This window comes from Cavia porcellus, unplaced genomic scaffold (assembly GCF_034190915.1).
Source record: "Cavia porcellus strain 051 isolate PalLab524CR breed Dunkin Hartley unplaced genomic scaffold, mCavPor4.1 scaffold_9, whole genome shotgun sequence".
Lineage (NCBI taxonomy): Eukaryota > Metazoa > Chordata > Mammalia > Rodentia > Caviidae > Cavia > Cavia porcellus.
In genome coordinates, this window is record NW_026947492.1 from 69,292,110 (window position 1) to 69,319,519 (window position 27,410).

At 33.8% G+C, this 27,410-nt stretch overlaps 1 protein-coding gene across 1 annotated transcript; it reads right to left on the reverse strand.

Moving 5' to 3' along the window:
• Positions 1 to 3,647: 3,647 nt before the first annotated feature.
• LOC100731089 (olfactory receptor 52N4-like) lies at positions 3,648 to 4,613 on the reverse strand. Its single transcript, XM_063255678.1, has one exon. The coding sequence runs from the start codon at positions 4,611 to 4,613 to the stop codon at positions 3,648 to 3,650; it is 966 nt and encodes a 321-aa protein (XP_063111748.1).
• Positions 4,614 to 27,410: the final 22,797 nt, after the last annotated feature.

Sequence of the window (27,410 nt, forward strand, 5' to 3'; positions counted from 1 at the left end):
AATTACATCCAGACATATAATAATCACCATCCCAGAAATCTAACATAAGAATAGAATATTAAAAACTGTCAGAGAGAAAAGACAAATCCTCTATAAAGGAAAACCTATCAGAATCACTGCAGACTTCTCAGCACAAACAATAAAATCAAGATGAGCATGGAATGAAGTATTCCAGATCTAAAGGAAAATTATTTCAAACCTAGTCTGATGTAGCCTGAAAAACTGTCCTTCAAAATCGATGGAGAAATAAGATACTTCCATGACAAAGAACCGCTGAAGAACTTCATTATCACCAAGCCAAACTTGCAAAGAATATTGAAAGACAGTTTAGATGCACTTAGGAAAAAAACACTGAACAAAGCAGAAAAGCAAAAAACATAACAGAAAGATAAAGATGCAACAGTAGAGAGATAACATGAAAAACAGTAATCTAACATATAACAGTTATAAACATTAATGTAAATGGGCTCAATGCTACAATTAAAAGAAACAGACTGGCAGAATGAATCAAGAAACAAAATTCAACCATATGCTGTCTACAAGAAACCCATCTAACCCAAAAGAATACTCACAGACTAAAAGTCAAAGGATGCAAAACAATACCTCATGCAACAGGAACCCCCCAAAAAAGTGGAGGTAGCTATTCTGTTTGCAGACAATGTGCACTTCAAACCAATAACAATCAGAAGACATAAAGCTGGTCATTAAATACTGGTTAGAGGAAAACTTCAAGAGGAAGAGATAACAGTCTTAAATATCTATGCACCAAATTCCACAGCACACATTTATATAAAACAAGTATTAACAAAAATGAAAAACCAAATTATCAGTAACACAATTCTAACAGGAGAATTTAACACACCATTGACACCAAGGGACGGATCAACCAGACAGAAAATCAGCAAAGAAATAAGTTTTCCATTTAACTTTTGAGTTTCTGCAAAGTGTTTTCCTCAGTGCTCAAAATTGTTCTATGTTGAAAGCTATTGATGCTTCATGAAAAAGAGAAATATCCAGAAAATTAAGTACCAAATTTTAAAATGATATATTTAAAATAGAATGGGAGGAATTCAATTATGTTAGGTATAGGTATAATCTTATTGTATTTTAAGTTAATCACAGAAATAACTAATATAAAATAAGGAAAAGAAGGGGAAGGAAACCAACAGGAGGAGGGAGGCTGGACCTGAACACAACTTGAAATTTCCATGTGTGAGAAAATTACATTGAAACTTTAATTTGCATAATAAACATTTGTTATTTTTTTTAAATTAGAATTAATGTATCAGAAATCAAGTATAAGACACAAAATAAAATAGATTACTATAAAGAAAACCTAACATTTTGAAAAAAATTAAAGGAAAATATACTGCTGGTAAATTGGTAAAGAAGAAAACAAAAGTAAATAACATAAAAATAAGCCAAATGCAAACCCTTCAAAAACAATTTGCAATGAGTAATAAGCATGAATTCATTTCACAATGTCCCCTAAATTATATATAGATAAAGACAAATTTGACAATAAAATTAACACAAGAGTGAAAAACTAAACAGAAATCATTTTTATATACTTAACACCATATCCAAACTTGTATTATCCATTCTTTAAACTCAATAACCTATATAATTGCCCTATTAGGAAGATGAATTTCAATATCATTCTTTTTGTTTATTGTCTGAGACAGGGTCTTACTACTCAGTTCAAGCTGACCTTGAGCTCACTATGTAGCTGAGCCTTGTGAGCATCCATTTGCCTCAGCCTCCTGAGTGCTGGAATTACAGGTGTGCACCACCACACTTGGCTCAATATCATTCTTGAATTGTGCAAATTATTTCAGAACTTGATAAAATAGGAAAGGGTGCTCAGTCTATATTTCCAAAAACATAAATTGTTAATTTCAAAGATAGATTCACTACAGAAAGAAATAAACCAAAAAATTTCACAATCTCTTCATGAATTTATAAAAAATATAAATCATAGATGATTTAGCTAACAGTACTGTACTAAACTGAGATAAACATTAAAGTATATTCGTGATAATGATACATGCATGACCTGTCTCGTCAGCTCATTTATATCTTTCCAAAGTTATTGCAATATGTATTTAAAGTTATTTAAATATGTATTTAAATTTTTGAAAACTATTCACAGAGTTCTATAATGATTTAAAAGTAAAATAGTAAAAAACATTTTAGCTTAATAAAATTTATGCGTATAGAAAAAGAACATGTTTCACACTCACCTTAAATTCTTTACACTCCATCATGAAACTATAAAATCAAGGGAAAGATATTCAGTATCAGCGTATAATAATACTGTGTTGAGTCTTCATCAAAGAAGACAAATGAAATTAGTAGTGTTGCTGAAATCAAAATTATATTTGGAGACAGTAAGAGTGAATGAGTTACCTTAAGTATTTCAGGGAAGTTCTGTTAGATGAAAGTATAGAGTGACCTAGTCAGTTTAACATGCGGGTACTGGAAAAAATGACAAAAGCTGTTCATGATAAAGGGTGTGTAAGCAAACTTCAGGAAGTGGCATTTTGTGTAGAAGAGGCTAGTGCTGACTATTTGTTATACAAAGTTTCCTTTAAATTGTTTAGAGAAAGGGATGATACAGCAAACTATTTTGGGGTGGAGAAGGCTGCTTTGTAGGATTTTAAAGCCAGGAGAGTGGAAGGAGATGACACAAATTGAAAATCTTGGGTACACATGCACTGAACAGGGATAAAGGGAGAGGATTTCTCATTATTTGCTGCTGGTGGATTAAATATTGAAATTTACTGTGCATCACATTTGACATTTTTGCTATGTCAATACTATTAAACCACTATATTTTCTAAATACTAAAAGGTTACAAACTTAAAAATTTAAGAAACTGTAGTTTATTTCTTTACTTTCACTCTCAAATAAGCGCAAAGCTAGGTAAGCATTTGGTTCTCTCCTTATTCGGTGCCAACAAAATAATACTTACTATTATTTTTCTTAAATAACATAAATAACATGTATTTCTCCAGCTTATTTGTTTTTGAAGGCTATCTGGAGAAGTGTGTATCTCTGTTAATCTGAAAAACATTTTGTATCCATAAGGATAAAGGAGACATGGTCAGGTAACCATTTCCAAAAAAAAAAAAATTGGAAAGTTGAAATTTCACATTATGAACTCATGAATAATCTATATTTCATCATTAGGAAGATAGCGTAATTAAACAGAATAAATTTAGTGATGCTTATATATATTATAGGAAGAAAGGAATAAATTGGACTTTTCAGTCACTAATTAAAAATAGAAAAAATTAGCATCAATTTATAGGACCTCCATCTAATTTGTTTCTTTGGCTAACTCACTCCACGTTCAAGCTATTGATAGAAAATTGGGTTAGGAATAACAACAGCTGGGGAATATGACAAAATTAAAGAATGCACACAGAGTGACATTGGAACTCTGAGTACAGACATTAGAAATACATCACTTCACATCATTTCTTATTATGGTAAAACAGGATTTAGAGGAAGATATTGTCAGAAACAAACAGCTAAGAAAAAACATTGTATACATATTCCCATCTCCTATATTTCCTTATCTTTTCATTTTCTTCATTTTCCTATTCTTACATTTCTTCTGCTTTCCTGTAAAATGTGCTTTTTTATATGCTGTGTGGTTTTGTATCCTTGCAACTTGGAAGGATCCTTACAACACAGTCTCGTATCTGCTTGGTTTTCACCCCATAGACAATTGGGTTCATAGTGGGGGGCAAGAGTAGGTAGAGATTGGCCACAAGGATGTGGCAAGATGGAGGGATGACATTGCTCCCAAAGCGGTTGAAAAAGAAACAGAAAAAAGCTGGAGAGTAGGAGAAAACAATGGCACAGATATGGGCAGTGCAGGTGCTGAAGGCCTTCTGCCGAGCATCTGCTGAGGAGAGACTGACCACTGCCCGCAGGATCATGGTGTAAGAGATTGTGATGCACAGAATATCAAAACCCCCAATCAGTAGGGCAATCATGAGACCATAGATAATATTGACCTTGATATTTCCACAGGATAACTTAGCTACTGATAGCTGGTCACAGTAAGTATGGTGTATTATATTGCCTCTGCAGTAGGGCAGTTGCTTGATGATGAAAATCAAGGGAACTATGAGTAGCACTGCTCTCAATAAAGTAGCAAACCCAGACCTTATAATGACAGGATTGGTGAGAATGGTTGAGTAGTGCAAAGGGTAGCAGATGGCCACGTAGCGGTCCAGGGCCATAAGCATGAGCACTCCAGACTCCATCACTGTGAAGGTGTGAATGAAGAACATCTGGACCAGACATTCATCAAAGCTAATTTCCTTTAGGTGGAACCAGAAGATGCAGAGGGCTTTGGGGATGCTAGCTGTGCACATGACAAGGTCAGTGAAGGACAGCATGGCTAAGAAGTAATACATTGACCTGTGGAGGGAGTCCTCAAAGCTGATGAGGTAGAGGAGTCCACAGTTCCCAACCATGGCCACCACATACATGGAGCAGAATGGTAACGAAATCCAGATGTGCATGTCCTCCAGCCCTGGGATCCCATTAAGAATCAGGGAGGCTGGGGTCAGACTTGTTTCATTCAGCAGCAGCATGATAAGCTCAAAATAGTCTTTCCGTTGCTTGTGGGATTTTACTTTTGGTTTGTTTTTGTTTTTGATCCAAGTTTAAGAAAAATGAAAAAAAATAAAATTTACAATTGTGGTCTTTTTCTGTTTCTTTTTATCTGATAAAGAGAGCATATTAATATCAACCAGATTTAAAATTCCAGCGAATATTTTCTTAAAATTCATTTAAATTGAACTTTTTTTGTTCATTAATTCATCAATTCTTTCAACATACTGCACACATATTTAGCAACTAGCATATGCTAAGCCGTATTGCTGTTATTTTAAACACAAGAAATGTTGTATAGATACATATTTGGAAATATATAGGCAAGTATAATTGTGTTATGATCTCAGTATTTTCATTGTTTTATATAAAGGTTCAGGATTCAACACACTCTATTTTAGATATCTTCTTAAAAAATAAGCTCATGGAATATCTTAGAAATAAAATAGCTGATATGATTTGGATGCGTTTATTTTTGTTTTTATTCTTTATTAGGAAGTCATATTTATACTTACTGAATACCAAGTACTATATTAACATTTCTATGGAGAAAGTCAGTCAGTTTAATATTCACTAAAATCTCAGAAATATTTTTATGTCTTCACTTTATAATTAAGTAAATGGAAGTGCTTGGTATCTGAAGCTCCTTTGTGTCTGAACACCAATGTTTAACACTTCTCTAAAATTGCTCACAAGAGTTACAAATGGCTAACAAATACCTGAAATGTTCAATGTCATTGGCCACTAAAGAAATGCAACTTAAAACAACAGTGAGGTTACATCTTACCCTAGAAAAAAACGGCCATCATCAAGAAATCAAATAATAACCAATTCTGGAGAGCCTGCAGGGGAAAAGTAACCTTTCTACATTGTTGGTACAAATGTAAACTAGTACAGCTACTATGGAAATCAGTATGGAGATCTCTCAAAAAACCAAAACTAGAAATTCCCTTTGACCCAGCTACTCTCCTTCTAGGTATCTTCCCAAGAAGTCTTAAACATACTATATTACAGTGGTACAGTGGTTTATACCGTCACAATTCATAGTAAATCTTGGAAGGAGCCTGAATGTCCATCAACCAATGAACAGACAAAAAAAATGTATTTACACACAGGGAATATAATCTCACACAAAGAAAGATAAATTTCAGTCATTTAGTGGCAAATAAAAGTATAATTTTAAGTGAAAAAACTCAGGCACTGAGTCTTAAATATAGATTAATGTAATGTAATGTATTATATTATATTATTATATCATATATTAAATATAATATATTATATTAAATTATATTAAATAAAAATCTTTATTATATAAGAAAAATCCAATTGATAACTAAAGTGAAAATAAAATATGGATAATAAGCAGGGAGATGGGCCTTTCATAAATTGGAAATGGATAGAGATGAAAGAGGGAGAAAGGAGAGGAAGGAAAAAGGATGAAAAATGAGATTAGAATGTGTTATGCACTTGTACCAACTATGTACTGCAAACAAGTACAAATAAAACGTTTCAATATGAATTTCTAAAAATATAGAACCATAATAAAAAATCCAATTTTATCATTCTATTATTTCTCATTCTTTCATTCATTTGCTCTGCATAGTTTAACTCTTTTCCCTAAACTTTGCATTTCTGAACAGCATAGCTTTTTTACTTTGTGAAATTATGTTTATACTTGCTATTTAATGTTTACATTTATCATAATATAGGTATTACATTTTATGCCTATCCTAAATAGAATTCTTTACATTCTACAACATTTAATATTGTTTATTTTTTCTTATTAATTGATCTAGATTCTCAAGTCATTTTAACTTGTCAGAACTGTAAAACATTATAAATATCATTTTCCTCATAGTTATAACAAACTGTCAATTTTTCTTTGCTCACATCATTAATAGTTGGAAGAGGATTTCTGACCACCTACATATCTGAAATTTCATTGGTTTGTTGCATATCTCTAAGATAGATGTTCTTTTCCCTTATTACTTTGAAAATCATTTGTCCATTGATCTCCCTGTATCTAGTACACATGTGAATTTTGATCCTTTTTATGTGAATTATGCTTCCTTTGCTTTTTCTTATTTTTTTTTAACTTTCATGTGTTTATGTCTTTAAACTTAATGGTGATGTTAAAGAGAAAGAATTATCTATCTAAAAATAAGTTTTGAATCTGGACAACCTTGATTTTGCAAAGTTTCCATTAACATCCAAAAATTTCTTAATCATTTTCCTACCATTTTCTACAACTTCTTTTGTTCTGACTTTGTACATTATACACTTATACTCTTCTTTTTTAAGAAAAAAAAATTTTGTTGCATCACTTTGTGATCCATTTTCTTAAACAGCTCCTCAACCGTGTCTCTGAAATATTTTTCTTATATATATAATCCCCCATTTTAAATGTATTTTTCTCTGAATATTGTGAACAGAGCAACAACTAAATACATTGGTTATATAATGTTTCAAAACTAGTAGGTTATAGGTAAATTATACCCAGAGGTTCTAACTTTCAATTATTTAATTTATTGCTTACATTTGGATATTATATTTTGAAGAAACTTTAAAAACATTTCTAAAGATAGTGTAATGCTTGGTTATTAATTCATACCTGAGATACTGTGGAAAGCTGTTTGGAAACTTTCACTGAAGAATGGATTGCACTGATTCATATCATCGCTTACAGTGCTTAAGTAGGAATATCACTTCATTAGACATATTTTTTTTATTTTATTTTTCATAGATCTTTGCTGAGGACCTTGATTTTTTTCCAAAAGAGATCTTTGCTGAGGACCTTGAATTTTTTAAAGAAAGAGATCATCAGTATGCATCCTGCAACATGCTACAACCCGCTTACTGTCAATAATTACATACTACAAAGATCTGACACTTAATAATGAATATTAGATTCAATTTTTCAGTTTTTGGGTGCATTGTCATTAAGCTATGTCATACTGAATATTTATTTATTAAAAATAGTTGATAAAGTTCCTACCCAAAATAAATTCCAACCGTTATAAGAGGTTATTTAACATTTTTTAGGTTGATGGATGAATCAGAGAGATCAAATTGTTCTGTATTCAGATTTTCTATCTACATCTTGTTTTAAATTTGTGGGTTTGTACTGAAGGACAACAGAGTATTTACTGAAGAAGGCAATTGTTTTTGTAATGTTCAGAATTGTACTCTTCAAAAATATCTTCTTCAGTCACTCATATTGCTTTATATTTGTATTTATCATGTATATGAAGTTATTTCGTATACGTTGGTTTTCAATAAGAAAAATTTGAGGCAAACCAGGAAATGTTTGTAAGAGGAACACACCATTGTTATTCAGACTAAATGAAGATTACAATTCTGACAGATCAAAATGGATAGAGGCAAATTACTTCTTCTTACTGTCCTGTTACCTATTCATAGCATATTAGTATGTTTGGCTGTGCAATTTTGCAATCTTATCTCCTTTACTGCTCATTTTGTCCGCAAAATTACTTAGGGTCTTATCCACATCAAGACATATCAGGGATGTCTTAGGCAGGAACAGACAGCCAGTTTCCAAGCTATATTAATATTATAGTAAAAAGACAATCATAGGTATTCTTAACAAACAAAATAGATGATGTAGTCAATCTCTTGTTATTTTAACACTCTGATAGTGTAAAATGTCATGGCTTCCTGGAATAACTTAAATTTTAAAAACTCTTAATATTAAAATAGATTTCCTTTTATATTTATAGTCAATGCATGTAGTATGTCAATTCACTTGACACATTAGATGTAAATAAATAATTTTGAGTTGATAGCCACATTAATTTTTGATGCAAGTATTATTAAGCTGTAACCTCATATTATTATTTTAAATGCATAAAAGGAACCACCAGAAGATAAAAAACCACAACGTCTGCCTCAAAAATCAGCAATTTCCTAAAATGTATCAGAAGTCTTAGCAAGTAAGGGGAATTCCAAGAAAGTAAGACAAAATAATATAGCAGATGATTCATATTTTTAAAGGAGCAATAAGCTATTTGAATTACTCCTCAACAGCACTGATTCAGAGTGATATTTAAGGAAATATAATGCAATTAAAAAGATATGTAGAAAAAAATCTTAAAATATCCACCAAGGTTTTCTGGATAGACAGAAAACATAATAAAACAACAAAAACTTACTAAATTTAGTAAGATAACAATTTCAGACATTGCAGAAATAAAGGCAAAAAATCTGTCAAATAAAGGTCCCTTGGAAATAATAAAACATTTAGTACAGTGAAGTTTATACTAGTGTAGAGCGTCATTTTATCTCTACAGTTGGTAAAGTTTCTACACAAGTCTCAAAAAGAGAAAACTGTGTCTTTTTATTCTTAATACTGTGAAGATTTTAAATGAACTGATCACTTAAATCATATAAATAGCTTCCTAGCTGATGTTCAGTTTCTTCTCTAAAATCATTGGTTGTTCTTAAATAATGTTAAAGCTAACAAAATCCTTGAAATACTACGTTTTGAAAAAAAGAGTACTATGTTTATTACACAATAACTGTGTTTATATGAATCACTGACATCAATTTTTTGATCAGGAATAGAAACCTGTACTTCAGATTTGTACACAAAACTATATTCAGATATTATTTTTAAAATACAAAATGTAAAAATTCATATATACCCATACACATGTGTATAAGTACACATGTACATAATACATGAATATTTATATACGATTAGTTACTGGACAATAAAGTTTGAGACTTGTTTGATGTTTGGTTCGTATCAAATACATTGTCATAAGTCACTGAGCAAAAGACAACTACTGTTCATTTTTGCGTTAATACATGTTAATAACCAGTCTTGACTAATGTAGCTATCTGATAGAAATAAATGGGGAAATTAGGGAAAGCATAAGAATCTGTATAGCAGAAGTAGAAAATATACTTCTGAGATTTCATGTGTTATATGCTAAATAATTCCTATCCTAAATATAAGAAAAACACTGTATCCTGTTTAGATCTCCTGTGTTTCTGTCGTTATAGCTATAATACAATGGCTTATACAACATTTCATGTTGAATATGTTCATAAATCTTTCAGTAAGAGATCCACACTTATTCCAAAGTAATACAGTATCAGCTACAAAATAAGGTTAGATTTTTCTGCACAAAGTCAATTTGAAATGATTTCAGTATACCATAATTTAATTGTTGCTGCAAGGATATTGAACTCTTACGTTTCCTATGTCATAGACAGATAATCAAATACTAATATTAATTCATGAATATAATTTATAAAGTTTAGCAGATATAACCTGATGTCTGTTTTACTTCATAAAATTCACTGGAAGTCTTTAAGATCCATTTTCTTCTCCAAATATGACAGTGGATTCCTTCAAGTTGATGCTGTTATCCAAAAAGAATGAAATACATAAACACTTTAGTCTTTCTCCAGATGAACCAAGTAAGACTTTGGTCATTCTGAGGAATAAAAAAGGAAAGGCAATAGGCTGGGCTACTCTTTAGTGACCATGCAACCCTAAATCTGTTTTTCAGGTGAGATTTCCAGCTAACTTTCATCAAAACAGTATTGATGATTTCTATTTGTATAGGAAAGTGACAGAAATATTCAAAATATCAGAAAAGTTAAATTGATCCATCCACTGAGAATTGATTTTAAAAATTGTTTTAAGAAAACTTAATCTTTTGGAACATTTATGCTTTCAAACATGGTAAATGGAATCACATTCATATCTTTGAGACAACCACCGCTATTCAGACACAATAGCAGACTCTCTCCTTTTGCAACTTAAAAACAACTGCCATGACCTCCCCTTTGCATGTCTTTTAGTACCTACTTTCTGGAATGCAAAACACTGATATGAAAGTAGTCTGGGTCAGGTGTTCAGCATCTCCCTTGAAGAAAAACTACAATATTTGTACATGCATGATCCTCAGTGTCTGAATAACATAATAACTACTTTTGACCTGAGTATTTAAAGGAAAAATTGTGTTAAATATCTCAAGGGAATACTTCAGAACCCCAGAAAAGGTGCTGGTATGGGAGTCAACAATATGAGATGAGGAAAAAGAGTGGAAGATACATAAGTGAAGATTTCACATCATATGTTGTGCATCTCTATCTTGTGTTTGTATAACAGCATGTGTATGTGGAGGGACAAGAATAAACACTAACTTTTCATTGAAAATTTGTGATTTGCACAATTACTGCAGTTGTATTCATTCTGTGTAGAGCCTAGTAGCATGCAAGTGGAGAGTTCTTTATGTATAGTGTGTTTCAGTCACTCACAAAGACATCTGCATATGTTCCTTTATTCACTTATTTTCACATGTTTAATTTAAATTATATATCTGAATTCCTTTTGTACCTCCTAAGCTGGGCTAGGAAATCTATCAAAGGATCATATCATATGAGCTCTGTTCTCTGTCACTTTGCTTCTCAGTGAGATTGACAATGACTCTTATAGCTATGGAAAAGTTCCTTAAAATATCAATATACCATGCCCAGTGGAGCATGCTGGGATTCCAGCTGCTATTGATGATGATACAGGAAGATTGAGTTGAACTACAATCTGAAAATGCTAGCCTGACTCTGTCTCAATGTAAAAATGGTTAGGGATGGTGTTAAGCTCCCTGGAGTCAGTCCCCACTACTAAAACACACACACACACACACACACACACACACACACACACACACACATACACACACACGCATGCACATACACACACAAATACAAACAAAAACAAACATACAAACAAATGAAATCCATGACATTTTCATATCATGCTATGAATAAATAGATACTAACATTTGTAATAATAATGACAATGATAAGGAGTGCGTAAATAAAAAATACACTTAAATCTATAATGTAGAAGTAAGCATATATATTTCTTTCTGGTTTTTTATTATCTAGCACCTATTTATCATCTGCCAATCTATCAAGTTACTGAATATATACTCACTATGTAGGTTATTACATAAGCCAGAGTCATATCTTATTGAAAGATAAATATTTCCCCATAGTTTCTTTATTTTACAAGTAACAATGCAATATGCGTGCATATAAATTTTATTTCTAATTTTTTGCTGGTGTTTCTGTAAAATAACACCACATTAAGCATCTTAACCATTTAAATGTAAGCAAGTCAGTGATTTCTGGTACATTCACTATGGTATGAAACCATTATCACAATTTCAAAACGTTTCTACCTTCCAAAATATAAACTCCATATTTATTTCCTACTATGAACAGTCTCCAATCCTTGGCAAATACTAAATTGGTTTCCACTCCATGGAAACATTTCATATGGACATTTCACATAAACAGACTTGCCCAATATGTTCTGTTTCATGCCTGGCTTGTTTAGATTAGTTTAAAGTTTCAAGACTTTTTCATGTTCTATTATGTATTAGTTTTTCTTCTTATGGCTGCATAATTATTTATTTAGTCTTTTTGAGACTGGATCATATGCAGTTCAGGCTGGTCTTGACCCAGGACGGTCTCAAATTCACAATGATTCTCCTGCCTCAACCTCCCAAGTGCTGGGATTACAGGGATGAGGCACCACACCTGGATTAATAATTTATTTAATGGATACTTGTGTTTCTTTATGTTTTCAGAAGTTGATGCTCATATAGTTGCTTGCTTTGGAATAATTATTTCATGAGCAATTGTGAATGAGTTTTGTTGGAAGACCTCTTTTCTTTTCTATTTGGCATAGCAACAGTGTCTCAGTTACTGACTGACATGGTATTTTTCCATTTACTTTTTGAATTTCTGTAATGTTTTACATGGTACTGTGTAATTATATGTTCCCTTTATCAATGTACACCTTTACCAACTGTACAAATTCTTGAAGTTCTGGTTTTTTTTTTTTCTTTTTTCTTTCTTTTTTTTTTATTGTTGTCCAGCGAATGAGAACCTAGAGGATCCTATTATGGTTTTAAGTTTAATTTCCCAAATAGCTAATGACATCAAGCACATTTTCATGAACTTGTTGTATATCTCCTTTGGGGAAAATACCTATTTCAGAATTTTTTTTCCATTTTGAACAAATGGCACATTAGACCTCAGATAGAAAAATGACAGAACTGGACCCATGCTTCTGAGTAATAAAACCTAACACAAATGGATTAAATTTCCCAAGCTAAAAGCTAAAACAATTTTTGACACATTTGCTTGAGCCAGTTCTATTCACCCTTTTATGAAAAGTGGCATCCAACCAATTAATTAAGAGGTAAAGAAGTAATATAATTCACTCAAATAAAAAAGAAAAGCCCAGAAATATCTCTGTTCACTAGTGCAATGTCCTATATATAGAAAATTCTAAAGAATCAAAAATAATCTTATTATAAGTTATAAACATATTTAGAAAATTTTATTGCAAAAGATCAACTCATAAAAGTCAATTTTATGCTCATATACTACCAATAAGCATTTTATAAAGAGAAATAAAAAGCAATTTCACTTAAAACAGTGTCAATGGAGTATATGGAAATCGATTCATCAAAGGCAGTGAAAGATCTGTCCACCATAACTAGTGCACATTATTGAAAGAAATTAAAGAAAATCAAAATATGCTGAAAGTCACTTCATATTCATGGATTGGAGGATATCATATTTTTCCAGTGAATATGTTGTCCCAACTTATTGAGAGATTCAAAGCAAAGGCTATCAGGTTTAATAACGTGTTTGTCAGAAAAGAAAATACTAACACTCAACTTTAAATAAAATGCCAAGAAAGATGGTGGATAGATAACAGCTGGCTACAGAGGCTCCCTGAGGTAGTCAACTTAGAATTCAACATAATACAACCTGGGAAGCCCTGAAGAGAGGAGAGGAATTCTCTCATCCCAAGAAGAAACTAAGGTGAGAAGGACCAATCAAACATGCAATCCCTGCCAGCCATGACAACATGCAGCCCTAAGCACCTGTGGGCCATCCTCAGTGCACCCTGCTAGGCTATCCCCCATGGCCACAACCAGCTGTGGGGCTCCGACCGACTCTATCGCTGCGGGCCTGCCAGAGGATGGGGTTGCAGAGCGACTTGGCATCCACTGGCTGCCCATGCCCTGCCACCTCTGCTACCATCACTGCCACTGCCACCACCGCTCCTTCTGCCACCTCCCTGAGCTGGGTCGAAGGGCACGAGGAGGAAGGCACATTGCTACACTGCAGGCATGGGACTGAAGCTGCTGGGATGCATGGCAGCCTTCGACCTCGCTGTTCACAGGAAGATCCAAGCTGTGGTGCCTGTGCTGTGTGGGCCGGCTGCCAGAGCACCCCTGAGTCCCTGGGCAGGTGAGTGTGTCTTGATTACTGCCAGGCTCATGTGGCCAGAGTCCCAAAAAGCTGCCACCATGACAGAGCCCAGAGAATCTGCTTCTCAAAACACCTCTTCAGACAATAAAGAAAAATACAGAAACAGAACTTTCCTGTTTCCTGCCCTGCTCAACCAGCTTTGGGGAATTGGACCTGCCTGCATGCACTCTGAACTGTGGACTGTGAAGCCTGGGGTGAGTGTTCCCACACCATCCCAAGCCATAGGGAGGGAGTTTAAGATCTTAGCTCACACCAGCAAGGGAACTTTATGGCTTCCTACCACACTGAACAAGCTCAGCAGGGCTTGGATCCTCCTGTACTAACTTACGGTTTCCTGCCATTCTGGACTGGTACAGCAGGGCTTGGCCTTGCCTGCCCACCCCTATGTGATGCTCTCTCAATCCAGAAAACTGGGTGGGCAGAGTTTCAGAGGCTGAGAGCATAGAAGTGGATTTCCAACAGGATCAGGGGGAGCCTTGGAATAACACTTGAATCACAGAAATATAGGAAAATGACAAAGTGAAAGACCACAATACAATCTCAAGCCTCCAGTCCATCCCAAGAAACCTTAGGAGCTATGTACATAGAAGAAAACATATGCCATGTGCCGGAAATACCTGAAATAATAGCAACTGAAATAAAGAAACAACTCCAGGAAGCTTTAAAGGAATTCAAACTAGAAATAATCTCCCAGGTAAAAGAAGAAATGATAAAAGAAATGAAAGAGATGATAAATACATCTAAAAAAGACACAATAAAAAATTGGAGGAAATAAATGAAAAGGTAGAATCTCTGGATGAACAATATAAGAATCAAAGAGAACACTTAAGCAGATGCAAAGAGATATACAGGAAATCAAAAATTGCATTTAAAGTTGTAAAAACTTTCTCAATGAGAGTGGAGCTGAATTTCAGACCTCAAAGAAAAGATTGCAGCTAGTGAATAGGAAAGGAAAGATCTTTTTAAAATAACAAGGAATTGGGAAATAACAATTCAACAGCTGCAAGATGATGCAGTGAAACAACATAAGATTGGTAGGGATAAATGAAAAACAAGGGGTCAACATAAAAGATAACAAGAGAATATTTAGAAAAGTAATAGCTGAAATTTTAACAAACATGAGAATGTAAACTGATATCAGGATCAGTGAAGCATATAGAATTCCAAATAATCATAACCAAAATAAAACTATACCTAGACATATAATAATCACCATCCCAGAAATCCAATATAACAATAGAATATTAAATGCTGACAGAGAGAAAAGACAGATCACCAATAAAGGAAAAACCTATCAGAATTACAGAGTCTTCTCACCACAAACAATAAAGTCAAGAAGAGCATGGAGTGAAGTATTCCATATCCTAAAGGAAAAAGATTTCCAACCTAGACGGATGTAAAACTGTCCTTCAAAAATGAATCGGGAAATAAGATACTTCCATGACAAAGGACAGCTTAAGAACTTCATGAGCACCACACCAGCCCTCCAAAGAATACTGAAAGACAGTTTAGATACAATCAGGAAAAAAACGCTAAGCAAAACAAACTAAACATAATGGAAACATAAAGATGCAACAGCAGAGAGATAAGATGTGAACAATAAACAAATATATAACAGTTATAACCATTAATATAAATGGTCTCAATGCACTAATTAAAAGAAACAGACTGGCAGAATGGATCAAGGAACAAAATCCAACCATATGCTGTTTACAAGAAACCCATCTAACCCAAAAGGATACTCACAGACTGAAGGTCAAAGGATGGAAAGCAATATTTCATGCAATAGGAATCCAAAAAAAAAAAAAAAAAAAAAAAAAAAAAAAAAAAACAGGGGTAGCTATTCTGCTTGCAGACAATGTGAACTTTAAACCAAGAATGATCAGAAGAGATAAAAAAAGGTCACTGCATACTCACTGAATACTTCACAAGGAAGAAATAACAATCTTAATTATATATGCACCAAATTCCAGAGTTCCAGGTATATAAAGTATTAATAGAAATGAAAAACCAAACTAGTAACAACACAGTTATAGCAGGAGACCTTAACACACCATTGACACCAAGGGACAGATCAACCAGACAGAAAATTAGCACAGAAATAACACAACCGAATCACACCTGGGAACAAATGGAATTGATAGACATATACAGACTGTTCCATCCAATGACATCAGAATACACATTCTTCTCAGCAGCATATGGGACATTCCCTAAAATAGACCTTATACTAGCCACATAACATATTTAAATAAATTCAAAAGAATTGAAATTATCCCATGCATGTTATCAGATTATAGTGCTATGAAACTAGAATTTAATAATAAAAGATGCTGCAAAATTCTCACAAACACATGGAAACTGAATAACACACTCTTGAATAAACATTGGGTCACAGGGGGAATTAAAAAAGAAATTAAACGATACCTATAAGCAAACAAAAATATAATAAAACTTACCGGAATCTGAGGGATGCAATGAAAGCTGTCCTCAGAGGAAAATTAATTGCACTGAGTTCCCACATCAGGAAAACAGAACAAATATAAATAAGTAACCTGATGTTACACCTCAAACATCTAGAAAAAGAAGAGCAAGTCAAGCCCAAAGCCAAAAGAAGGGGGGAAATTATAAAAATCAGAGCAGATATTAATGCAATAGAGTCTAAAAAAGCAATTGAAAGAATCAATGAATTAAAGAGTTGGTTACTTGAAAGAATAAATAAAATTGATAAGCCCCTAGCCAACCTTATTAAAAAGAGGGAAGAAAAAGCTCAAATTCACGCAATAAGAAATGAAAAAGCCGAAATCATTACAGACTCTGTATATAAGTACAGAAAACCATCAACACTTACTTTGAAAACCTCTACTCTCATAGGTTTGATAATACAGAATTGGTTGACAGATTCCTAGAAATATATGAAGTACCAAAGCTAGGTCAAGAGGATGTAAAACTGCTGAATAACCCAACATCTATTAATGAAATTGAAAATGTAATTAAGTCCTTAACTCCAAAGAAGAGGCCAGGCTCAGATGGATTTACTGCAGAATTCTATAAGAAACACAAAGAAGACTTAATGCTGACACTCCTCAAACTCTTCAATAAAATTGAAAGGGAAGCAATCCTTCCTCAGTCATTACTGAAAGCAAATATTACTCTAGTACCATAACCTGAGAAAGACCCAACTAAAAAAGAGAACTACAGGCCAATCTCTATAATAAACACAGTTGCACATATCCCCAATAAAATATTGGGAAATAGGGTGTAGCAAATCATCCAGAAGATTATACACCACGACCAAGTGGGATTCATCCCAGGCATGCAGGGATGGTTCAACATACATAAATCAATAAATGTAAACCACCATATCAAAAAAGGCAAAAATAAGAATCACATGATCCTTTCTATAGATACAGAAAAAGCTTTTGGTGGATTTCTGAGCAGGCAGGTGAGCATCTCCAGTTCCAGAGGCCTGGCATCCAGGGGTAAGTGCCCCATGCACTGACCCCCAAGCCCAGTTTGTTTGGGACCCTCGAGCCTTCCAGGTGCAGTGAATGTGCTAGGTGTGTTGGAGGTGCCCACAACTGCCTCCCTGTTCTGGCTGTGCTAGGAGAACTGTGGAGTTCCAAGCCAAGCAGGCTGGCACCCACTGTCCCTGAAGCCCAGCTTGGTTGGGACTGCAGAGTTGAAAGCAAGCAGGCAAGTGTCAAGGGTTCCAGAGACCCAGCGGCCTGGGGGAACTGGGTGCCAGAGTCCCAGAAGCTAGGAACATAGAAGTGGATTTCCAACAGACCCTGACGAAACTTTCAAATAACATTTCAAACACAGAAATATAGGAAAATGACAAAACAAAAGACCAAGTTACAGCCTCAAACCTCCAGCCCATCTCAAGAAACCATAGGAGCAATGTATATAGAAGAAAATATATGCCATACACATCAAATATCGGACATAATAGCTACTGAAATAAACAAGCAACTCTGAGAAGCTTTAAAGGAGTTCAAACTCGAAATAATCTCCCAGGTAAAAGAAGAAATGATAAAAGAAATGAAAGAGATCCTGAACATATCTGAAGAAAACACAGTTAAAAAATTGGAGGAACTAAGCAAAAAGATAGAATCCCTAGATGAGCAATGTAAGAAACAAACAGAATACATAAAGCAGATGCACAGAGATATACAGGAAATCAAAAACTCCACTGAAAGCTGTAAAAACTGCCTCAATGAAAGTGAAGATAGAATTTCAGTCCTTGAAGACAGGATTGCATCTAGTGAACAGGAAAGGAAAGATCTTTTAAAAATAACAAAGAATCAGGAAATAATTCAACACTGCAAGATGACGCAAAGGAAAAACAACATAAGATTGATAGGGATTAATGAAAAAGAAGGAGACAATATTAAGCACATCAAGAGGCTATTTAGAGACGTAATAGCTGAAAATTTCCCAAGCATGAGATCAGAAAGCTATATCAGGTTCAGTGAGGCATATAGAACTCCAAATAGTCATAACCAAAATAAAACTACACCCAAACATATAATAATCACCAGCACAGAAATCCAACACAAGAATAGATTATTAAAAGCTGTCAGAGAGAAAAGACAGATGACTTATAAAGCAAAAACTATCAGAATCACAGCAGACTTCTCAGCAGAAACAATAAAGTCAAGAAGAGCATGGAGTTAAGTATTCTAGATCCTAAAGGAAAATGATTTCCAAGCTAGACTGATATTCCCTGCAAAACTATCATTCAAAATCGATGGTGAAATAAGATACTTCAGTGACAAAGAACAGCTGAAGAACTTCATGATCACCAAGCCAACCCTGCAAAAAATATTGAAAGACAGTTTAGATACACAAAGGAAAAAACTACTAAGCAAAGTAGATAATTAAACAGAACAGAAAGATAAAAATGCACCAGCAGAAAGATAACATGTCAACCATAAACCAAAGGATAACAGTTATAACCATTAATGTAAAAGGTCTCAGTGCACCAGTTAAAAGAAACAGACAGGCAGAATAGATCAAGAAACAAAATCCAACCATATGCTGTTTACAGGAAACCCATCTAACCCAGAAGGAAACTCACAGATTGAAAGCCAAAGGATGGAAAACAATACTTCATGCAACAGGAATCCAAAAAAAAAGCAGGAGTAGCCATTCTGTTTGCAGACAGTGTGAAATATAAACCAATAATAATCAGAAAAGACAAAGAAGGTCACTATATACTCATTAGGGGAAAACTCCAAGAGGAAGAGATAACTATCTTAAAAATACATTGCCCAAATTCCAGAGCACCCAGTTATATAAAACAAGTATTAACAGAAATGAAAAATCAAATTATGAGTAACACAATTGTAACAGGAGAACTTAAAACACCATTGACACCAAGGGACTGATTAACCAGTCAAAAAATCAGCAAAAGAAGAATAGAATTGAATCACACCTGTGAACAAATGGAATTGATAGACATATACAGACTGTTACATCCAACAACATCAGAAGACACATTCTTCTCAGCAGTACATGGGTCGTTCTCTAAAATAGACAATATATTAGCTCACAAAAAAGTTTAAATAAATGCAAAAGAGTTGAATCATCCCTTGCATGTTATCAGATTATAGCACTTTGAAATTAGAAATTAATGATAAAAGATACTTCAAAAATCGCACAAACACATGGAAACTGAATAACACACTCTTGAGTGATCAGTGGGTCATGGGGGAAATTAAAGAAGAAATTAAACAATGAAACAAGAAAATGAAAATACAGATAAAACTTACCGGAATCTGTGGGATGCAATGAAAGCCGTCCCCAGAGGAAAATTTACTGCACTGAGTTCCCATGTCAGGAAAACAGACCAATTACAAAGAAATAATCTGATGCTACACCTCAAAAATTTAGAAAAAGAAGAGCAAGGCTAGCCCAAAGCCAAAAGAAGAGAGGAAATTATAAAAATCAGAGCAGAAATCAACGCAATGGACACTAAGAAAACAATCCAAGGAATCAATGAATCAAAGAGTTGGTTCTTTGAAAGAATAAATAAAATTGACAAGCCCCTAGCCCAGTTTCTTTTAAAAGGGGAAGAAAAAGATCAAACTCATGCAATAAGAAATGAAAAAGGGGAAATCAATACAGACTCTATAGAAATAGAAGATCATCAACACCTAGTTTCAAAATCCTCTACTCTCAAAGGTTTGATAACACAGAACAAATAGATTCCTAGAAATGTATAAAGTACCAAAGCTAGATCAAGAGGATGTAAAACTTCTGAATAACACAATCTCTATTAGTGAAATTGAAAATATAATTAAGTCCTTACCTACAAAGAAGAGCAGGACTCAGACTGATTCACTGCAGAATTCTACAAGAAATACAAAGAAGATCTAATGCCAACACTCCTCAAACTAGTCAATGAAATTGAAAGGGAAGTAATCCTTCCTAAATCATGCCTGGAAGCAATATTACTCTAGTACCAAAACCTGAGAAAGACCTAACTAAAAAGGAAAACTATAGACCAATCTCCCTAATGAACACAGATGCAAAAATTCTCAATAAAATATTGGCAAATAGGATGCAGCAAATCATCAAGAAGACGATGCACCATGACCAAGTGAGATTCATCCCAGGCATGCAGGGATGGTTCAACATACATAAATCAATAAATGTAATCCACTGTATCAATAAAGCCAAAAAAGTATCACATGATCATTTCTATAGATGCAGAAAAAGCTTTTGATAAAGTCCAACATTCACTCATGATAAAAACTTTACAGAAAATTGGAATAGATAGTCTTTACCTCAATATACTAAAGGCCATCTACAACAAACCAACAGCCAGTATCATACTAAACAGCCAAAAATTTAAGGTCTTTACTTTAAAAATCAGGCACATGACAAGGATGTCTTTCATCATCACTACTATTTAATATAGTACCAGAAATACTAGCCAGAGTAATTAGACAAGAGAGAAATAAAAGGAGTAAAGATAGGAAAAGAGGAAGTTAAATTATCATTGTTTGCAGATGACATGATACTCTACATAGAAGACCCCCTAAACTCGATTGAAAGACTCTTAGATATACTAAATAAATTATGTAATGTAGCTGGATACAAAATCAGTACTCAGAAATCAATAGCATTTCTATATGCTAACAACAAAATCATGGAGAGAGAAATAAGTGAAGCCATATTCTTCACACTAGCAACCAAAAAATGAAATACTTATGAATTACTCTTATGAAAGAAGTGAAAGATCTATACAGGGAAAATTATAATACACTGAAAAAAGAAATTGAAGATGATCTCAGAAAATGGAAAGACATGCCTTGCTCATGTATAGGAAGAATAAACATTGTGAAAATGACCATTGTCCCAAAACTCTTATACAGATTCAATGCAATCCAAATAAAATTATCATCAACATATCTCACATATCTAGAAAAATCACTTCTAAAATTCATCGGGGACCAGTAGAGACTTGGAATAGCAAAGACAGTTCTAAGCAACAAAGGCAAGGCAAGAAGCATCACAATCCCTGACTTGAAGTTGTACTACAAAGCAACCATAGTAAAATCAACATGGTACTGGAATGAAAACAGAGCCTAAAATCAGTGGAATATATTAGAAGATACAAGCACAACCACAAACACACTCGACCACTTTATTTTTGATAAAGGATCCAAACAGGTTCACTGGAAGAATGACAGTCTCTTTAATAAATGGTGTTGGAAAAACTGGCTCTCCATTTCCCAAAAATTAACTATCACCCTGTATTAATTAAAATCTAAATGGATCAAAGGTCTGAATATTAAAACACAAACACTAAATCTATTGGAAGGCAAATTGGGTACAAACCTTGTAGACACAGGGGTAGGTAGAGTATTCATGAACAGGACTCAAAACACATGGGAAATACTTCCCAGAATCAATAACTGGGACCACCTCTTATTAAAAAGTTTCTGCATGTCAAAAAATATCTGCAGCATAGTGAAATGAAAACCCACAAAGTAGGAAAAGGTCTTAGTGAACTCCCCCTCAGACAAGGACTTTTGTCTAAAACATATAAAGAATTTTAAAGAACACAGACCCACAAAATTCAAAGATCCAATCCAAAAATGGGCATCTGAGATGAATACACAATCTCAGATGAAGACATACAAATGGAAAATAAATACATGAAAAAATACTCATCATTAGTCTTTAGAGAAATGCAAATTAAAACCACAATGAGATTCCATCTCACTCCTGAAAGAATGACCAGGATCAAGAAAACCAACAACAACAAATGCTGGAGAGGCTATGGAGAAAAAGAAGCTCTCCTGCATTGTTGATGGGAGTGTAGACTGGTACAACCTTTGTTGGAGATCAGTCTTGAGATTTCTCAAAAAGCTGGGATTGGAAGTCCCATTTGTTCTAGCTATTCCACTTCTAGGCATATTCCCAGAAGAACTGAAAGCATCATACCACAGTGATATATGCTCATCTATGTTTATAGCAGCACAATTTGTAATCTCCAAATCTTCGAAACAACCCAAGTGTCCATCAACTGAGGAATGGATAAAAAAATTGTGGTATTTTTATACAATGGAGTACTACTCAACTATAAATAAGGATGGCATTGAGATATTTATAAATAAATGGACTCTCCTTGAGACCATACTCATAAGTGAAATAAATCAAACTCATGTGTGTGAATACCGAATAGTTTCCCTAATGTAAGAAAGGATTCAAATACATAAAAGTATGTGGTAATCATGAATCCCTATTATGTGGCCTTGAAGCATTTTAAAGCTTTCACTCATTAATTTGAATGGCTTAATTCTGGGCTGTTTGATATTATTGCCTGTGATGAAATGAACAGCTATTTTGAAGAAAACAAGACAGCATAATAGCTAGTGCTGATTTAATATCATCTTGTTTTGAAGCCCTACGAAACTGTTGCTCTTCTGTCTCCATTGGTTTTATCATGTTGTATCTTATTGGATTTTATAATATGTGATAGTATAAACAAAATTTTTATAGGCGAAGAGATAATATAGAAACCATTGTTCATTTTCTGTTAGCTGGTTCTAAATACCCTGTAATACTTTCATCCTCTTGAATGGTTTCACACTGTCTTGATATGTCTGATGCTATAGTATACAAAGCTGTATTCAAATACTTCAAGGAAAAAGATACTATGGTAACTACTATTAAGTTGGGTTATTTGGTGTAAAGCACTAGGTTGCTGAAACTGTAATGCTTTGACCTGTATTATTACGTTGCTATGTCTTCTTTTATCTCAATCTCCCCCTTATTCATTAAAACAATTATTTTTTTTATTTTTTAATTAAGGGAAAAAATTAAAAAATAGCATGATACATTATAACAATTTTTTGATATCCTATTAACTTGATTTGAAGTTCTGTATTACTCCCACTAACTTGTTTTGAATGATTAGACTCTGTTCTTCTCTGTTTGATAGTATCAAGTTTCAGTGTATAGGAAACTACTTTGAAGGCAATCAGATTCACTATTATGCCCGTTCTGATTTGACTATTATCTTCTTTTGAAGTCGTATAAGGTTTACAATGTTTATATTTTATTGGTTTAGTTCTGTACTGTTTTGTTCAACTTAATTATGCCTAATGATATAGGCAATTCATTTAAGGAAGCAAGTGGCATTATTGTAACCATTGCTGATAACCTTGTACTCTGTTTTTACATCATGTACTATGTCTATCCTTGGTTTTCACTGACAGCTTTGTTTTGTCAAATTTGGTTTTATTTTATTCAAAAAAAGTAATAAGAACTATGGGAGTAATAAAAACCAAAACGTGTAAATTTTGTTCTAAAAAAAGGTAGGAAAAAAAAGTGCTCTAAAGGATACATCTGCAAGTGTATTTAGATGTGTTATGATAGACGACCATATTACAGAGTTTCGTTGGATCACTGAACACAGTTGTTTGCGGTCTCACTGTTTGAAAGTCCACTTTGTATCCTTTGATCCTGTGACTTGAGAATTTCTAAGATGACAATGTGTAATCTATTAACTTGTGATTACTTACTGATTTTTTTTGTATTCCTGTATTACTTGTACCCTTACACTGTTTTTTTTTTCTTTTTTCCCTTTAAATAAAATTAAAAAAAAGAAAAAGCTTTTGATAAGGTCCAGCATTCATTCATGATAAGAACCTTACAGAAAATTGAAATAGATGTTTTTAACCTCAATATGATAAAGGCCATCTATGACAAGCCAATAGCCAGTATCATACTAAATGGCCAAAAATAAGAGGCCTTTTCCTTGAAATCAAGTAAAAGACAAGGATGTCCCTTATCTCTGCTCCTAATTAATATAGTACTGGAAGTATTAGCCAGAGTAGTTAGACAAGTGAAGAAATAAAAGGGGGAAAGTTAGGAAAAGAAGAAGTTAAATTATCAATATTTCCAGATGACATGATACTCTACATAGATGACCCCCAAAATTCCTTTGAAAGACTCCTAAATATAATATAAAAATTCAGCAATGTAGCTGTATACAAAATAAATACTCAAAAATCAATAGCATTTCTATACACTAACAATAAGATCACAGAGAAGGAAATAAGAGAAGCCACATCCTTCATACTAGCAAACAAAAAGTGAAATGTTTTGGAATTGTCCTCATGAAAAAAAGTGAAAAATCTATATAGGGAAAATTATGTTACACTGCAAAAAAATTGAAGAGGATCTCACAAAGTGGAGACATCAGTTGTTCATGGATAGGCAGAATACATATTGTCAAAATGGACATCCTTCCAAAATTGTTATACATATTCAATGCAATCACAATCAAAATACAATCAACTTACCTCATAGATCTAGAGAAATCACTCCTAAAATTCATCTGGGACCAGAAGAGACCTGGAATAGCAAAGACAACTCTAAGCTGCAAAGGCAAGACAGGAGGCATCACAATCCCTGACTTGAAGTTATACTACAAAGCAACTGTAGTAAAATCAACATGGTACTGGAATAAAAACAGAGCTGAAGATCAATGGTATAGATTAGAAGATACAACCACAACTACAAACACACTTAACCACCTTATCTTTGATAAAGGGGCCAAATATGTACACTGGAAGAATGAAAGTCTCTTTAATAAATGGTGTTGGAAAAACTGGCTCTCCATATGCCAAAAACCTATCTCCATGTAATAAATTAAAATCTAAATGAATCAAAGATTTGAATATTAAAACACAAACACTAAATCTATTGGAAGACAAGTTGGGTAAAAGCCTTGGGGGTATTGAGGTAGGTGGAGAGTTCATGAACAGGAATCAAACCACATGGGAAATACTTCCCAAAATCGACAACTGGGATCATATCTTATTAAAATGTTTCTGCACGTCAAAAGTAATCTCCATCATAGTGAAAAGAAAACCCACAAACTGGGAAAAAATTCTTAGTGAACTTTCCCTCAGACAAAGGAATTCTGTCTAAAGCATATAACGGATTTTTAAAAATCAGATCCCCAATATTTAAGCATCAAATCCAAAAATGGGCAAATGAGATGAATCCACAATTCTCAGATGTAGGCATACAAAAGGAAAATAAATACATGAAAAAATGTTCATCATCATTACTTATTAGAGAAATGCAAATTGGAACCACAATGAGATTCTATCTCACTCCTGAAAGAATGGCCAGGATCAAGAAAACTACCAACAAGGGATGCTGGAGAGGCTATGGGTAAAAGAACTCTCCTGCACTGTTGGTGGGAGTGCAAACTGGTGCAACAATTGTGGAGGTCATTGTGGAGATTTCTCCGAAAGCTTGGGATTGGAGGTCCCATTTGTTCCAACTATTCCACTTCTAGGTATATTTCCAAAAGAATTGAAGACTTCATACCACAATTATATATATGCACCCATGTTTATAGCAGCACAATTTGTAATAGCCAGAAACAACCTTGGAAACAACCTAAGTGTTCATCAACTGAGGAATGATTAAAAATGATGTGGTATTTTTGTACAATGGAGTACTACTCAGCTATAAAGAATGATCATATTGAGATATTTATAAATAAATGGGCGCAGCTTGAGACCATACTCTTAAGTGCAATAAATCATACTCACGTGTATGAATACCGAATAGTTTCACTAGTGAAAGAAATGATAAAAATACATAAAAGTAGGTGGTAATCATGATTCCCAATTATATGGCCTTGAAGACTTATAAAGTTTTCACTCATTAATTGGAATGGCTTCATTCTGGGCTGTTTGATATTATTGTCTGTGATGATATGAACTGCTACTTTGAAGAAAACAAGATATCATAATAGCTAGTGCTGACTTAATATTATCTTGTTTTGAAATCCCACCAAACTGTTGTTCCTCTGTCTCCATTGCTTTTGTCATGTTGTATCTTATTAGATTTTATAATATGTGATAGTATACACAAAAATTTTTATAGGCAAAAGATAACATAGAAACTATTTTTCATTTTCTGTTAGCTGGTTCTAAATACCTTGCAATACTTTCATCTTCTTGAATGGTTTCACACTGTCTTCATATGTTAGATGCTATAGTATATGAAGTTATACTCAAGTTTTTCAAGGAAAGAGACACTATGGTAATTACTATTAAGTCAGGTTATCTTGTAGTGAAGCACTAGGTTGTTTAAATTGTTCTGTTCTGACCGATATTTTTATGTTGTTATGTCCCCTTTCATCTCAATCTCCCTCTTTTTAAATTTTTAAAAAAAAATTTTAATTAAGGGAAAAAATTTTAAATTAGCAGGATATATATAGAAACTTTTTTGATTTCCTGTTAACTCGATTTGAAGCCCTGATTTCTCTCATCGTCTTGTTTTGACTGGTTTTACTCTATTCTGTTGTTTGATATTATCAATTTTGAAGATATAGGCGACTACTTTTTTTTTTTTTTTTAGAGACAGGGTCTCACTATACTGTCCAGGCTGGAGTGCAGTGGCTATTCACAGGCACGATCCCACTACTGATCAGCACGGGAGTTTTGACCTGCTCCGTTTCCGACCTGGGCCGGTTCACCCCTCCTAAGGCAACCTGGTGGTCCCCCGCTCCCGGGAGGTCACCATATTGATGCCGAACTTAGTGCAGACACCTGGCACTTCAGCCCAGAACTCCTTGGCTCAAGCGATCCTCCCACCTCAGCTTCCCGAGTAGCTGGGACTACAGGCACACGCCACCACACCCGGCTAGGCGACTACTTTGAAGGCAATAAAATTCACTGTGATGACCATTGTGGTTTGACTATTATCTTATTTTAAAATTCAGTAATGTCTCCAATGTTTAGGTTCTATTGGATTTGTTCTGTAATATTTTGTTCAATTTTATTATACCTGATGATATAGGCAATTCTTTGTAAGGTAGCAATAGGCGTTATGGTAACCATTGTGGATTACCTTGTATTCTGTTTTTACATCATGTACTATGTCCATCCTTTGTTTTGACT